Source organism: Crocodylus porosus, unplaced genomic scaffold, assembly GCF_001723895.1.
Source record: "Crocodylus porosus isolate Cpor-Errol unplaced genomic scaffold, CroPor_comp1, whole genome shotgun sequence".
NCBI classification, from domain to species: domain Eukaryota; kingdom Metazoa; phylum Chordata; order Crocodylia; family Crocodylidae; genus Crocodylus; species Crocodylus porosus.
In genome coordinates this window covers 124,222,038-124,239,889 of record NW_017728931.1, presented here as the reverse complement: position 1 = coordinate 124,239,889, position 17,852 = coordinate 124,222,038, and the positions used below count along the sequence as shown (strand labels likewise).

General features: G+C 43.5%; 1 protein-coding gene across 1 annotated transcript in view; it reads right to left on the bottom strand.

Moving 5' to 3' along the window:
• Nucleotides 1–17,852, bottom strand: part of CCDC146 (coiled-coil domain containing 146) — a 140,665-nt gene that overhangs the window by 53,930 nt on the left and 68,883 nt on the right. The window contains exon 3 of the mRNA XM_019543608.1: nt 3,088–3,170. Within this exon, the coding sequence (XP_019399153.1) occupies nt 3,088–3,170 (83 nt within the window). The remainder of the gene's footprint in view (nt 1–3,087; nt 3,171–17,852) is intronic.

Below are 17,852 nucleotides of genomic sequence, written 5' to 3'. Positions count from 1 at the left end.
TCTATCCTTGATCTATGGTAATTCCTGGCTCCATGGTTTAAGGTCTCTCCTAACTTAATCTTTTTTCAGAGATCAAGGGCAATACTAAATACTATTCTGCAATTTATTCTGTTGAACTAGTACCTGAGTTACCTGGTTTAAGCTAGCTCAGCTAACTCTACATGAGCTGCAACTGTGACTTTATATTGCAAAGACCTCATCGTGGTTGAATTGTCAATTATCTTCGGCATCTCCAAAATCTGGCTATTTGTATTGACACAATGCCTTGTGATAATATCCTTAATTAACCAGGCCTCTGTTACTCTTACTACATGCTGTAAGTGTGTATTTTGTGGTACTTGAATAGTTGATGTTTAAGAGTAAGACTAGTTTTAATAGGCCACATTTATCATGGAATAGCCAAAATGGTAAAATACTGTGAGACCTTGATATTATGCGATACACAACCTACTAACAATTTCTGTTATGGAGTTATGTGTATGCCTTTGGAATATGAATTACTTTATTTACTTTCACTTGCTTTTAGTATAATTTAAATAAAAATTCAAGTTAAAGTAGATTTTGAGGTTCACAAAGCTCCGAAAGAAAAGCTATGCAGTCAAAGAGAAATGATCCAAACAGTAGCATTTGCCCTTCACTAATTAAAATAAATGAACCAAGTAAAACGAGCTAGAACACTAAAATTCTACTTCAAAAACTATTATTCTTCCACAATATAAGCCTACCAACAAACCAGTTACAGAGTAAAAAAGTCAAAACAACTAGAATATAAAAATTCAAATTGCTAAAAATCAAAACAAGTCAATTTGCACAAATATAGCTAGAATGGAATAGTAGGAGAAGGACGCTTTATATGTTGTTCTACAAGGTAGATAATCACTTCCTTTCTGAGCTCAAAAATAAGAAAACCACATACTTCAACAGGAAATAAGAATGTACTATATATACAACAGGAACTAATAACCCAGTGTGCTGATGTGTTACATCTTTTTTTTTTCTTCTCAAGAATGATGTTCATGGCAGTACAGAGGGTCTAAACAGGATTTTATGTATTAACCAAGTACTATTTCAGTTCTTTTATGACATTTATTCTGTTTTGAATCAAATATTGCTTACAGCAGTCTTGCTCATTTCATGCACAGGAAATCTCTGAAGTTGGCGGATTTACTTAAAAAAAAATAGTGACACAGGATTTATATGCCAGCTCCAAAATCCACCTAATCCAGTCTACAGTCCTTGATAGTAGCCTGTGCTCAGTATTTCAGAAGTCGTGATGCATCCTGGCTGTTACGAAATAATGTAACAGTTACAATAGATCTGCATTATCAAATACATTACATCTGGGCTCTTAAGCATGCAAACTTGTGCTTACCAACCACACCTATGACTTGCCATGCTGCAGAGCCAAACACAGCTCTGGTAGTACGAATGAAGCATGACCCTTCTCGTATCCTACCCCAGTCTCAACTCTCACTGTCTCCTTACAGTGCTGTTCTTGTATGCCTGTTTTTGACTTTGCCTACATCCAAGGAGCTGTTTCCTCAAATGCTGGCTCACAAAGAAGACCAGTGAGGGGCTGAGACAGTCACAGATGGGCAGGGACATCAAAGTTGCTGGTTCATGCACAAAGAAGGAGAGAAACTCAAAAGAAAGAGAGAAACTCAAATCTAATTAGAGGGGTTTGGGACTTGCCAATTTCCAACACACACAGGTAGGAGGAACTGAAAAATGTTCCTCTTAATCCCTTCTTAATTTGCCACACCTCCTTATGCCCCACCCCTGAATCCCTACCTCTCATAAGCAGTACCGTACCTAGACTCCTGGCAGCCCCAGGCAAGCTTTTAGTATTGGGCCCCCCTTTGGAAGAGATAATGATAATAATAATTTTAAAATTACCATTTTTGGGTCCCCTTTCTCTCTGGGCCCCGGGCAGCTGCCCAGTTCATCCATGCCTGTGTCCGGCCCTGCTCACAAGGGTCCCCACAATCCTTCTCTTCCTTATCATCCATGCATATTTATCCTCCTCTCTCCCTCAGCTTCAAGCTCTCTCCCCTGCTTCTGCTATAGGTACAATCATCATTGGCATAAGGATTATTCATATGTATGGAAAGAGACTGGCACAAACGTAGGCTCAGTCTGCAGCAGAGTTTGCGTTGTTTGACTCATGCTTTGAAGCTCAGAGGTTTACATTCCTTCGCCATTTGTTCCTAATCCTTTCTATTGTAACTGAATGTTCTCACAGAGTGCAATTCACCCCTACGAAGGACTGGCACAAGGGCTTGCTCATTCTTTAAATCCTGCCTGAGGCCTCACACTAAAGATAGAAATAAGTAAGAACTGATGGAAAAATTATCTAGCTTTCAGCAACGCTATTATCTCCCTTAATTGCTCCCTTTGCACCATATTAGCTCAATAGACTTAATATTTTCTCACAGGTTTCCTGTTTCTAATATTCCAAACAAATTTATTTTGTTTCTTCAAATTTTCTTAGTCCCCTTAATTTTCACCTTACATTTTATTTGCTTTAGTATGTGCTCTCTTTCATTGCCATTACTACTTTTGATACCTGTTAAAAGTCAGATTACTACTTGAATCTTGTTATTAAAGAGGAGACAGGAAGGTAAGGAGGTGAGGGAAACAAAATATGGTTTAAATAGAATCAAAGTAGGCATGTCTATGCGTGATGCTACATTGCCGTAGCAGCACGCTGCGGCAACAAAGTTTTGGTGGTCACAAACTGTGGTGCTGCAGCTATGTCGCCATAACAACATGTTCCCTCATGATAGCACATTGCTATGGCGATGTCCCAGCTGAAAATAAGCACACGCAGTGTGCACGGCACAGTATGGGCTGTTACTGCACTATCATTTAGTACATCCAAAAAGAAGATGCCATAGGGACACTTGTGGATGTACCCGGTAGAGGATAAATAAGACCTTGTATAGGGCCCCTGCACTAGAGGAATGTTAATTTAAGCATGTAATGCTTTAGCTAATGACACAATTCCAGGAAGTGATTATAACCTTGGCTAAACTCTAGAGTCAAGTATTCATGCTGAAATATACTGAAAATCTTTAAATATCATACCTTATCACTGTCTCATGCAGAGAGGTGTACTTTGCTTTGAGTTCAGCTACTCTGGTGCCTGGAATTTTTCCAGCAGAAAATAACTAGAGAATGGAAATAGGCAATTATGAAATCCATTAAACATTAACATTTGTATTTATAATAAGACTGTTTTAACTATTTTGGCAATCTTTAATTGATCTGGTTCTTGGTAACCTATCAAATCAAAATATACACATGAAAAGTGCTTGTTTACCATAGCATAAATAAAAAAGAAGACAAGAATATTATTTGCATTGTTATGGAGTTGACTGCACCTCTGTCCCCTTTCTTGTACATCCCATCTATGCCAACCACCTATTATTACATGCAGGTACAACTGGACAGCTGTCTTTCTCCTCTTCAAAGACTTGTGTTATACAATGACAAATGGCCTTCTTTAAATAAATAAATGTCCTTAGTAATTGGAACAAAGTACTAGAAATGTATAGAAACAGAGAGCTTTCACTCATTTAAGCTTGTATTTCACTACAAACTCAAGTAGATGGGGATTCCTCCTGAGCTATAGAAGAGAACAGACCCAATTTACCTTCTTCTGCTAAGCCCAGGAGCTTTTGCCTAGTCTCAGTTTACCTTCCAGAGAATGTATATTTAATTATAGATATTATTTATCAAAGACAGTTTCTGCCTTTTCAGGGACACTCTTTTTTTCCAAAGCCCTATGTTCCTTGTGGCTGAGTGCAGATATTCAAAAAGCTCACGGCAGAATCGATCCAATCTATACAAGTTTCTCTAAACTGCATAGATTACATTAGGAGTGAATGTAACTCATGTTCGCTCTTTGTTAGGGGCAGAGGGGAGAGGGAGGATGCAGATGCACTGGCCAAAGCCGGAAGGCAGGGGGTGCTCCCTCATGCCTCCCAGTGTGCTGGAGATTCTCGAGGGCAGCCAATCACAGCTGAGCAGAGGCCATCCCTGATTGGCTGTTAGGCACATGTCCCCAGCTCCCTGCTGTCACTGTGGACCCTCCCCCACCCATCCCTAGTCTTCCAGAGTGGGTCACCATGGCATGCCTGGCAGCCTGGCCAGCAGCACAGGGAGGTGAGGGGGAGGCAGCAGAAGCAGGCACCTAGTGCAGTTCTTGCAGTCACAGCAGGCTATTTGCTGGAGAGCACAGCTACCACAGTCTCCCAGTCTTAGGACTGTGTGAAACCCCCAGAGCTGGGAGACGGCAGTAGCTGCAATCTCCTAGCCCCTGGGGTTTCATGCATCCCCAGATCTGGATGATCATAACCATGCCCTGCAGCTGCCAGGCACCAGGAAACACGATGTGGGGACCCAGCATCCACAGCTGTGGGACTCTGGGTCCTGGCAGCTGCAAGGTGCTGCCGGGATGGAGAGTTGGAAGCTGCTGGGGCTGAGAGTCTCTTTGGTACCAGTTGCAAGTTGGGGAGAGGGAGAGGGAAGGGAGTGTCAGGAGAGGGGTATGCTCCTTAAAAGGAAGGATTGGGCCCCCTGGATCTCTGAAAAATGACAGACACCTGGTGTGATTCCTGCAATCACACGAGGCTGTTTGCTGGAGCTCCAAGGGCTGGGAGATTGCAGCTCCTATGATCTCCCAGCCTTGGGGCTTTATGAAACCTCCAGGGTAGAGAGATTGTAGCTCCTGAGGCTGGGAGACCATGGCAGCTGTGATCTCCCATCTCTTGGAGCTCCAGTGGATAGCCTGGCACAATTGCAGGAATCACACAGGGTGCCTGCCATTCCCTAGAGCTCTGAGGGGCCCAATCCTTCCTTCTAAGCAGTGCATCCCTCCCCTGTCTTGGGACACTGCATATAGAAAATTCCTTGCGTTACAGACACCCCCTTCCCCCTGTGGCTGACAGCTTGGAGCAGCCAAATGTGCTCAAGGCTAGCAAGCTGTCCTGTGAGGGAAGTTAACAGGGGAGCCACAAAGGCACCTGGTATGCTGGGGGATTGCAACCTAATTTGAGTCGGGAGAGGATCTGGTACTGAAGTTTGATAGACTGGTCTCATCTAGATCAAGTAAATCTGATATTGCATTGATCCAGATCTAGATCCGGATCCACCATTCTTAAAGCAGTCTACATACCTGGAACTTCTGTTCTGTTATGAATATAGATCAGTATCTGACAACTTAAACTGGAAATAGTGTAATGTCTGCACCTGGCCTGTGTGAACCTCGGTCTATTAATCATATATATTACTACCTTTGACCAGAAGGCGCAGACTGAACCTTCCTCTTGCCTAAGAATGGTTTTGCTCAGTCAGCCAGCTAGACTATATAAAATTTTCTCCAGTTGCAAATAACCTCAGATTAAGGAAGGTTGTGAAAGGAAAGTGAAACAGCTATTCTGACTAATTTCCCTGTACAGACAAGACACCAGAGCATGCTCCTGTGAGAGCTGCTCCATTGTTTGGAGGGTACAGCTCCTGCATCTCCTAGGAAGATGCTGAAAATATCTTCAGCCTCCAACACTCCAGCACACCACCTCAGAAATCTTATTAACCAAAACCTGGCAAACAAGCAAACAAACACTTTTTGAGGTTAAGAACAATACTTATTACCAAACACCCTGCAGTTATCCCAACCTCATTTAGGAAATGCAAAACTATATCCTCCACTTGTGTGAGTAATCCTTTATTCACATAAACTGACTTTAATAGGACTTATTTGCATCAGTAAGGTTTACTCATTTGATATAAATGATTTGCAGGGGCAGCATTAAGGACTTAAAGGATCAATTTATTCCTTCATGGAAACACAATCAGTCAATCTCTCCAGGCAGCGTGCATATTAAAACCTATTCTTTATTTCACCCTTGATTTTCTGTGTGGGTATCTATTCAGCTTAGGAAACAGTTGTCAGTTCTCCACTTCAGCCAAACACTCAGCCTTTTACAGGTATCAGTACATTCACTCCACTAACTTGCTATATGTGTAGCTATTTATACTTGTGCAGGGTGACTGTAAAATGTTACCATTCTGACTTAACAGAACTTTACCGACTATACACAGGTATAAATGACTGCGCAAGGTACAAGACAGCAGAAAATTTATCACACATATATATGTCACTGTGAATTTTGCTTGAGCGATGACTGTAGAATGGCCTCGGCATAGTCAAGACTGTAGAATGGCCTCAGCAGTTTAAGATATCAGAATGTTAGGAATTACAGCACTATGCACCAGGTGTTGCAGTACTTAATAGCATGCCATTTTGAATGAACTTAAAACATGTCACAGTCTACCCAGGTTTTGTAAAGTTCAGCCAAAAATGTTTTTGTGTGCCCTTCTCTGTGCCTACATCTTACAGTGCTGTAATCCCCTTTCTTATTTTGTATAAATAATTTTCATTCCATTCCATTGGGCTGGCAAACTCATTTTATTCTGAAGTCAGTAAAATGAGTAATATTAGCAACATGCCCTTTCAATGCATATAATGTAGAAGAGTAATACTTCTTTTGAAATCAATGGCATAAAGCTGGTATGAGATCAGTGTCAGACAGGTTAAACCCGTTTATTGGGTTTCTTGATCCCTCCAGATGCCTTAAATTGAAATATCCTTAAATTGAAAACTGTGTATTTCAAAATCTGATTTAGCTGACAGATATATAAGCATCCTATCAAATATTTATAAAGCATTATTCCTGAAGAATAATGTTGTTTCTTTTTTAGATTCTTCAAGCTAAATAGGCATTTATAGTTATAAATATTTGCATTTTACCTCTATTTCTAGAAATGTGCAATAGATGAGTCACAACAAAAGTCATACTTTCCTTTGGGATGAGCTACTATTTTGACTAGCTTCAGCTTCAGTTTCATTGTAAAAAAAAGTGTGTTTTTACCTTGGGAAAACTAACACAAGTTTTCTATCTGCTGTTAAATCCCAGTGGTGACAAGGTACTATAGAGTTATTGCAAGAAAGCTAGACACTATGAATTGCAAGCAGAGACTAGTACTGATCCTCCTTAGCTACCTCTTACTAAGAGTTAATGGGCACCTATACACAGGCTCTAATTGGAACCCGTCACAGCAACCTCGATTCATCCGGAATTAGGATGCTCCGGGAGCCTTGGCATCACATATATTCAGCACCCCTATGTTTCAAAATGGTGGTGAGGGGTGCTTTAACTAAAGCTCATTGATTGAGCTTCAGTTAAAACACCCCTCACCACCATTTTAAAGCATGGGATGCTGAATACATGAGATGCTGCGGGCATTTTAATGACAGTGGCTCCCAAGAGATAGAGAGATAGAACAGGTTTTTTTCCTTTGCTTTACTGCAGCTCTTCAGATACTTAAAGACTGCTATCAGGTCCTCTCTTAGGACATGTGTAGACAAAACAGGGGCCCTAAATTGAAGTGGTGGCTTTTTAAAAACACCACTTCAGTTTAGGGCAAAGTAAACTCCCGTGTCGTGTACACCTGTGTCTTACCTGCCTCTCTGGTGGTGGGGAGGGGAGGGAGGGGAGGCAAGGCAAGCTGCCAGTGGGCAGAGTGGTCCCTAGGTTGGGGGGCTAGGGCTGGTGCTCCCCTCCACAGCAGCAGCGCCTCCCCGCCCAAGAGGTACCTGCCTGCAGGCACCCAGCTCAGGCCCAGGGCATTGCAGCTGTGGAGGGAAGGACCAGGTCCCTGCACAACTCATGCAGACAGAGAGGCTCCAGGGGAAGGGGAAAAAAAAAGATCAGGCTCAACCCTTTTTTATTCCTTCAGTGGAGCCTGCCTTCCTAGCCTGCTGCCAGGCTGCCTGCACAGCCCCTGAGCTGCAGGGAGCCCGGTGCTTCACTCCGTGGCTGTAGGGCCTCAAACTAAAAGTCCTCGGAGGTGTTTTAGTTTTCTGCACCCCAAGTCACTTAAGGCACATTACACTACAGCGCCTGAAATTACTGCACAATATCCCACCAACACGTGCAAACACCAACACCATTAAAGTGGTGCAAAAGCATTTATACCACTTTAAAGTGTTGTGCACACATGCCCCTTGTTTCATCTACACATACCCTTAAGCACCTCTTCTACAAGCTGAACATTATTATTTCCTTCAGCCTCTCCTCATTATGACTTGTATATCAAGCCCTTTATATTTTTGTTGCCTGCCTCTGGGCCTTCTCTAACTTCATAGATTTCATAGACATTCCATAGGGTTGAAGGGACCTCGGGAGATCATTGAGTCCAGCCTCCTGCCCCAAGGGCAGGAAGTTAGCTAGGATCAAAGGATCCCAACAAGATAAGCATCCAAATGCTTTAAAATGAGGAGCCTAAAACTACATGCAGTACTCTAGATGAGGCCAAACCAGTGCAGAGTAAAGAGGCACTATCACATTGCATGTCTTGCACCTAATGCTTCTATTGATGCAGCCCAAAACTGCATTTGCCTTTTGTCTAGCTACATCACACAGCAGCTCATGTTGAGCTTGCAGTTCACTCAAGACTCCTAGATCTTTTCCACGGGGCTGCTGTCCAGCTACGTGTCACCCATCTTGTATTTGTGTTTTTGATTATCTTCCCAAGTTGTAGCACCTTGCAGTTTACCAGCATTGGACCAGCATCATCCTGTTAGCTCCAGCCCAGCTTTCCGATCTGTTAAGATTCTTCTGAATTGCACACCTATCCTACAATGTATTTGCAATTCTACCTAGTTTAGTGTTGTCTGCAAATTTGCTCAAAAAGCTCTCTATTTCATCATCCAAATTAAACAGCACTAGGTTCAGGGCAGTCCCCTTTGGTTCTCCACTTGAAACATTCTGCCATTCTGATATGGATTCATTGGAGGCACCTCATGCCAGCCCTATTTTCCTATGATCCTATGTTAAACAAAGTTCAGTATTAGTTGATTACTCCATTTGCTCACATAAAACACACCCTGGAATATAATACTGCATCCTATTGTTGAAAGGCAATGCAGTACTCTAGATGAGGTCAAACCAGTGCAGAGTAAAAAAAGGCTGCACAGAATGATGCAGAGTTATGGCTGCACAGAGCAGGGACAATGCCTAATCTTCAACTGACTCACCTGCTTTACCTGCCTAGGCTAATAGGAGCAGCAGGAGACAGCAAAATTGCCCTAAGGAAATTTAGTTTATCTGGTGGAATATCAAGACCATTGAAAATGAGAGATGATTGACAGTTAACACTTGTGGAGTAAGAAACAATGGATCATTATGTCACTTGATTCCCTCAGCTCTCTGAATAGAAATGCTGCTGAACTGTGAAGAAGGAATCAAAGGAGGATGCTTCTATCCCCACTTAATACGTACACCCCAATTTTGAGGGGGCTGATTTTTGGGGAAAAGGTGTGTGATGTATGCAAGTAAACACAGTTTTTTTATTGTGTAGTACCTAAGGACAGATAAGGGTGAGAGTATTGCTGTGCTAATTGCTGTACAGGGTGTAAGAGGTGTGTAACAAGGTGGTGTCTCCCCTTCAGAGAGGGCAGCCCGCCCTGCTGACTTGCTGTAGCTGTGGTGAAGCTGCTGATAAGGGACCTCACTGGTAGCTTACCAATGCCAGAGAAGAGAACAGCAGGGTAGCAACCTGGGAGGGAACAGTTGCCAGCTAGAGGCGGGTGTTGAGCTAAACTGCTGGCTGTGTGGAGGGGCCAGACGGTTGTGTGAAGCCAGAGCTACAGGGGACCTTTCCCAGTGTCTGAAACAGCACAATAAGATTTTGTTTGTTTAAAAACTCTGTTTTATTGGTGTGGACTGGCTGAGGAGCAACACAGAGAGCAGAAGCTCACTCAGAGAAGCCCACAGGCAAAGTGACCCACTTACAACATAGGAAAATGTATTGCATCTCATTCTAACTGACAAAAAAGAGTTTGTCACTAATCTGAAAAACGATGGTTGTCTAGACCAGTGGTTCTCAACCTTTTACATACGGGACTCATTTGCCAAGATTGATGGCTTGTCCTGACCCATACCCCCTGGTCCTGCCAGTGCCCCTCACCCCCAAGCCATAGCCCCTTGCCCCCCTGATCCATGCTGGTGCCCCTCACTCCTGATCCGCAGTCCCCTGCCCCACCCAGCCCTGTTGGAGGGGGTCCCCAGCTGCCTCCATCCTGCTTGGGCCAGAGCGTGAGCAGCAAGCATGGGCCCCTGCATGTATGGGCACTACCCTGTGCCGTCAGGCCAAGTACATCAGCTACCTGCTGCGAAGGACCACCCCTGCCTCCTTTCCCCACTGATTCTTCCCCTGTACCGCATGCCCTGCCACAGCTTTGCGCCCGGCCACTGTTACCAGTGCCAGCAGGCAGGCGTGTATACGTGCACACACACACATCCCACCCTGCCCCACCTCCCAGACAGTCCCCTGGACTTCCATCCCCTGCTCCCTATTCTTACCTGCATCCAGTGGCTGGGGCTGTTCCCACGACCCCCCTTTGCTCTATGCTGGCCATGTACGTCTGTGTGCACAGATACACATGTGCCTGCTGCCTCCAATCATCCCAGCCTGCAAGGGGAAACCCGTGCTTTCACGGGTTTTTCTGGGGACCTGCTTGTGACCCTTTCAAATATTCTTGCAACCCACTTTTGGGTCGCGACCCACCAGTTGAGAAACTCTGGTCTAGACATCAGTAATCATGTCCTAGTTATACCTTATCAGAAGTTAACTCTGACTAGTAACTTTTAGATTTTGAATTTTAAGTCAGTTTTCCGAAGTGTAAAGCAATTTTGGCATAACCAACCAGGAAGAAACATTTTAATGAAGAAGTGTTAATATTCAAGCATGTCTCAATTAGTGATGATGGACAAAAAGTGGTGATGGACAAGAAGTAATGCTGTGCAACTGATATGGGAAGATAAAGAAATCAGTGAAACATCAATAGTTAATTTTGTTAATCAGAAGACTTTCTTAAGCACTAGGAACAAGAAGCACCCTAGGTCAGATGCAGGTGCATTACTAAATGTAGATAATGAAATATAAGGATGTAGTTAAAACAGAAATTTTCAATAGCTATTCCTGTTCAGTATTTGGAACAAAGCAGGAGGTGATTTCCAATTTATATGTTGTTATTGCTAGTATAGACAATTTACTATCCATAACAAAGGATGAGGCTAATATTTAACATTTTCAAATAAAAAGGCCTGGATAACTTATGCCAAAGAGCTTTAAAGGAATTAGTTATGGAGTTCTCTGAGGTTAAATGCAAAACTAAAAATAACTGGTATTTTATGATATATAAAACACAGAACTGAAAGTTTGGAGAATTTCTAAAGGATCTGTTCAAGCTACATTTTAATTATAGTTGGGGAAAAAATTAGAAGAACCAGCTTATTTTTGTATCAGGCAAGTATAAGGCAATCAATAAATTGAGCACGGTGCAGAGCTAATATTTCTAGATGGCCCACAAGATGAAGGAAGCAGAAGTTACAGAACACAATGGTGGAAGGAATGAAACATGAGGAAGATAAAAATAGAGAAGTTGATAAAGAAAAGTAAATAAGGAGAAATACAATAACAAGAACAACAGAGTATAAACTGGCCAGGAATAAACTTAGTTTAGACTTTGTAAACCAGTTTCTTACCATAAGGAGAGTTAGAGTCTAGAACAATTTACATATAGGAGTTATGGGAGGCAGAAACCTAACTGGTTTCCGGATGGAGGTTGATCAATTTATGAAAGGAATCATGTGATGCGGTTGTACACAACGGCAAGGGACTGGACTCGATGAACCAAGAGGTCCCTTTCAGTTCTAATTTCCTTATTATATTTAGAGAGAATCTCTGGAATTGATTAAGGTCACTTAATTATATTGGGAGGCAATGACATCAGGGTTGAAATTTGGAATACAATGAAGTCAAAACTTTTGTCTCCCTAGCTGCTCTTGAAACCATTAAGCCATCTTCCCCGTCCCTGCTAGTACAACACTACTGGTGACCTGTTATCAATAACGACTGCTGACCCAGCTGTCCCCAAGGTACTGGGACACAATTCAAGGAAAAAACAGAATACAAACCTACATTGCATTATCTTTTCCAGATAAGCTCCACAGTGTCTGAGGAAGATGATATGCATCCTCGTAGCTTGTCAGGCACTGCCTTTAGGCTTAGCCAAATCTGCACACTCCTATAATGTGGACCTGACGCCCATGCAGTTTCTTTCTTGAGGCATGGATGTGTATGGGGACGATGACCAGGGATCCAGGTTTTCCATTTCCCATGGAAAAACAGCAAACTGAAGATTTTACTCTTTACTGGAAGAAAACATGGGGTTCTCATTTTACCAGAGAAACCCATGGATTTTGCAGTTTTGCAAATAGCTCTGTGCAGACTGGCAGAGTTCCAGCCTGCAGGGGGCTGGGAGGGAGCGGGAGGGCAGTCGGGCAGGGGGCACCATGTGCATGTATATGCACATGGCCACCAGGCAGCCTGGAGAGCAGCTCCTACAGGTAAATGGGGGGTTGGGGGGAGAAGGAGGGAGTTAGGCAGGGCTGGGGCTCCTGCCCACCGGAGCAGTGCATGGGGCGCGGGGCCCAGGGTTGCAATGGGTGGTGGTAGGGCCCCAGCAGGGAATGGGATGAGGCCACAAGCAGTTCATCCAAGGGATGGCTCCCAGGGAGGCCGGTGGGAACCTGTGCCTCCAGATCTGTGTGTGGGGTGGGGATGGGCATGAGCTGCTGGCTGTGGGCTTGGGGTCCTGCCCTGCTGCCCTCTCCTGGGGCCTCTGCAGCCGGGCAGGTGAGACCTGGCACAGCAAGGCTGTGCAGGAAAGCTGCTTGCCACTGCAAGCTTTGTGCTGCCCTGGCAATGTGTCCCCGACGCACACAGCTGCAGTGAGTGGCACAACCCCGCACCACCGGGGACATGTTGCCAGGGCAATGTGGAGCTTGCAGTGGCAAATAGCTTTCCTGTACAGCCTCACTGTGCCCTGCAGTGCCGGGTTGCACCCACTGGGTTGTGGAGGCCCTGGGGAAGGGCAGTAGGGCAGGAGCCCATGCCTGCAGCAGGCAGCCCACATCCGCTTCCACCCCACACACAGATCTGGGGGGTACGGGTCCCCCCCTACCTCCCATGAATGCGTGCAGTGGCAGCAAGCCAGCCCTACCCCCACCCAAGCCTGCAGCAGGCAGGGGGAGCTGAGCACTGCTTCACTGCAGCAGCTGCAGCCTCCTGCCAGGAGCAGGGGGCTGTGGACTCAGGTCCCTGGCCAACAGCTCTGGCAGCTGGGGGCCCCCTCCAGCAGGGCTAGGGGTGGCTGAGGGTTGTGGGGGGAGTGAGAGGTACCAGTAGGGCCAGGGGCATGTGGGTGGGGGAGCGGTAAGGGGCACCAGCAGGGCCAGGCGGGCTCTGGGAGGTGGAAGGGGGGAAGAGAGGGGTCTTCCTTTTTAATCATGCATCTTGGGAGTTTTATTAGAGAATCTGCAACTTTTTTATCAGGGAAAACCAGGATCCCTGATGATGACAAAGCTGGCTGACCACAGGATGGTAACTGCTGTGTCTAGATCTTGAAGGATGATGAACCTGCCAAATAGGATTTGCTTACAGAATCAGAAGTGACAGCATCTGGTGCTGTATTCTGAAGTTCCCATGTCTCTAACAACTCCTGCATGTTTCATATAGTATTTTACATTCTTTACATTACTGAATAATGAAATTGAGTCCCATTTAAGCAGCCAGGTCAAAGCCTAGCACCATAGATGTTGTGAGGATCTTCAAAACAAAGCATCTGGAAAAGTTAAAATTAGTAGCAGGGATCCTGGTTTTCACTGATAAAAAATGGCAAATTCTCTGATTAAAAGCCCCCCCAGTTCACGTTTTTCCATGATTAAAATGAAATACCATTATATGTATAGGTATCAGTTGAACTTTCCAGGAAGATCAACTTGGATATAAAATGTCTAGTCATCCTTTAACATAGGTGTCAGCATCTAGCATGTGTGTGAAAGAAAAGACTGAAGTTAAATAGCATCCAAAAAGAACAGTGCTAACTGACAATTACTCATAAACAGTATTAATGTGAAATATCTGAGGACTTCCTAGGCTAGGCTTAAGTTCAACATTACAAAAATTTCACTGTTCTATAAAAGATAATGCAGCTAGAAAAATGTTAATGTGACTAGCACATTTCTACTTACTTGTGCAACTATTACAAAATAGTTGAAATGTATTCTGCAATTTGACCAGAATTAATCGTGATCTCTTTCAGTTCTATTCTATTTCCTATAATTGTTTACATTAATAGCTAACATATATAGTATGACCACTCCTGTAATTTTAGCACACAAAATAAGTCAGAATTTTAAATTCAAATTAACCATGTTTATTCTTCCTTCTTAACCATGTCTAATGTCTGCATCAACAACCTGGAAGATGGAATTGAGTGCACCCTCAGCAAGTTTGCAGATGACACCAAGCTGGGGGAGTAGTTTCATAGTTAGTAGGGTCAGAAGGGACCTGAGTAGATCATCTAGTCCGACCCCCTGCCATGGCAGGAAAGAGTACTGGGGTCAAACGACCCCAGCAAGGTGTACATCTAACCTCCTCTTAAAGACCCCCAGGGTAGGAGCCAGCACCACTTCTCTTGGAAGTTGGTTCCAGATCCTAGCCGCCCTGACCGTGAAGTAGTGCCTCCTGATATCTAGCCTAAATCTACCCTCTGCCAGCTTGTGACCATTATTCCTGGTCACTCCTGGCAGTGCTCAGGGGAACAGGGACTTTCCCAGTGCCTGCTGGTGCCCCCTGACTAGTTTGTAACAGGCCACTAGATCCCCCCTCAGCCTTCTCTTGTGGAGGCTGAACAGGTTCAGGTCCCATAGCCTCTCCTTATAGGAGCTGCCCTGCTGCCCCCGATCATACGAGTGGCCCTTCTTTGGACCCTCTGTGGATCTGTGGAATAGTAGATACGCTGGATGGTAGGGCTAGGATTCAGAGTAACCTAGACAAATTGGAGTATTGGGTCAAAAGGAATCTCATGAGGTTCAACAAGGACAAGTGCGAAGTTCTGCACTTAGGATGGAACGAGCCTATGCACCATTACAGGCTGGGGGCTGGCTGGGCAGCAGCTCTACAGAAAAGGACCTGGGGGGTTATGGTGGACAATAAGCTGAATATGAGCCAGCAGTGTGCCCTTGTTGCCAAGAAGGCTAACAGTATATTGGGCTGTATTGGTAGGTCTGTTGCCAATAGATCAAGGGAAGTGATTCTTCCCTGCTATTCAGCACTGGTGAGGCCACATCTGGAATGCTGTGTTCAGTTTTGGGCCCCCACTACAGAAAGGATTGGAGAGAGTCCAGTGGAGGGCAACAAAAATGGTGAGCGGGCTGGGACACATGACTTATGAAGAAAGACTGAGGAAACCGGGCTTATTTAGTTTAGAGAAGAGGAGACCAATAGGGGACTTAATAGCAACCTTCAACTACCTGAAGTAGGGTTTGAAAGAGGATGGAGCTAGACCATTTTCAGTAGTGGCAGATAACAGAACAAGGAGCAATGGTCTCAAGTTGCAGCAAGGGAAGTTTAGGCTAGATATTAGGAAGATTTTTTTTCGCTAGGAGGGTAATAAAGTGCTGGAACCAGGTTACCCACAGAGGTGGTGGAATCTCCATCCTTGGAGGTTTTTAAGACCTGGGATGAACTAGTTGGGGCTGGTCCTGCTTTCAGCAGGGGGCTGGATGACCTTCTGAGGTCCCTTCCAACCCTAACTTTGTACGATTCTCCTTCCAATACCTAAAATGTCATCTCAAAATACAGTTCTCTTTCTTAGTATAGAATCTGTGAATAAAACTCCAAAAGATGTTTTACAATCTGCGTATGCCTGGGATTTCAATATGCCACTAACTGGGTGCATCTACATGAGATGCTTACTGCACATTAGCCTAGTAACACTGTGCAGTAGTGTGCTGGTCAAAAACTGTGCTAATAAGCTACTGCACAGTGTTATTAGGCTACTGCACAATAACAGTTGCAAAAAAACCCATGCACTGGCATTAGTGTGCAAGTCCCCAGCATATCATGAGAATGGTTAAAAAAAATTCATGATTTTATAAATCGTAAGTTTTGGGTTACCTTTTTGCCTGTATATTTCTGAACTTTTACGGTGTACTTGAGTCACATTTTTAAGCATTTCTCCACAACTTTGATGCTTTCTGAAGTTGAAATTCTCTACTAATCACATGCATTTAGATTCTGGAGTTTTAAAAAGCACACTGGATACTTCAAGACACGATCAATTCATGACACGTGAGATAAAATCACAATGTTTTGCAACGCTGAGGTGGTTAACAGTAAACTTAGAACATTTTTAGATTTTACTTGTACACATATTTAGAGAAACATTTTCCTCTTCTTGCGTGAGAAGGAACAACAAAGGAGGAAGCATTTGAACTTTTCTCAGAAATGCCTCAGTCTTAGTCATGAATTAAAAATTAATTTTTTAAATGCATAGGTTAAAATCATGAATCTTGGTAAATATAGGATTCCTAAGTATTTGATGTTGTTTTCTAGTGAATAACAAATTATTAAAACCAGTTTAACAATTTTTATTTTTAATTTAAAATATAGAAAATGGATCAAAATACAAATTTGCTTCTAACTGGCTAAATAAGGGGTTTTTGTATGTGGTATGTGTCTATTGCTCCTCTGTGCTGAAAAAAGTCTAAGCAAGTCTGAGGTAACCATTTTTTCACACAATAGCATCATAAAACATTTGTTTCGACAATTATTATTTGTGTTTTTGACACAAATTTATTCTGGACAGTATTTAGGATTTTAGTCATATAAACAAACAATGTTTTATCATTAAAAAAGTTCACCTGACTACAAACCTTTTTGTTTATGCTTAAGATAAAAGCATTAATGGGATTCTCCTTTTTGGAGCAGAAAGGAAACATATCAAAACCCTGACATTAAATTTTAACTAAAGAGCAAACCTTCACTCATAACTTGCTTCCCAGAACCTAAGAATTCAGTTGACATGGGTATCGCAAATGACATACCCTCTGCGCAGCATAAATGTCTGAACAGTCAGACTCTAACTCTCTGAAGTAGGACATCTGAAAAAAGGGATCTAACTTGAAATATGGTCAGTTTTGAAAATTCTGGCTATAGCTTTTGTCACAAAAAGACAATATATTTATATAGTATATTATCTAATAACTGCTCTGAAAGAATCTAATTCTATTTCTGCAGACAGCTAGTCTGAACTCCTGCATTACACATACACACACAATAATTTTATTTATTTCTTTCATTTCTGCTCTAGCATTTGAATCAGGCTCCTTTGACAAGACAAGACCACGCCTCTCAGGACAAAAGGCTCACTGTTGAAATAAGTGACAAAGTTCACAGCTTCAGCTGGAAGAGAAATGGGCCCTGATCACCTAGGATAGTGGACTTGAAGCTTCCTATAAAGTCACAAGACTCTTTCATATCACCTAGTGTTATCCTAAGACTGACACAGAGCCAGGCAACCCAGCCCGGCAATGGTGGTGTACCTCCTCCTGGCCAGCTCTGCCATTACCCTCAGCTCTTAGTTTTCACTTATTTTTGACTACAGAAAAGTAACAGAGCAATTCTTCTGTTGCAAAGAACTCAGGAGGACCACAATGTTGGAGCAAAATTTTAAGTATAGGTGCTGCCAATCCATGAACTCAGTTTGATTGAGAGTGGAAAATCCCATGCAGGGCCTGAGTTACCCCTTCTATGACCTCAGGAGCTGTCAATCAGCCCTGACCCACTTTCAGCTCTGAGCAGACTCAGTTGCTATGCAGATCTTAGTGCAGAGCATGCCCAGTGTACGACTGGAATGAGGTAATACCTCTAGA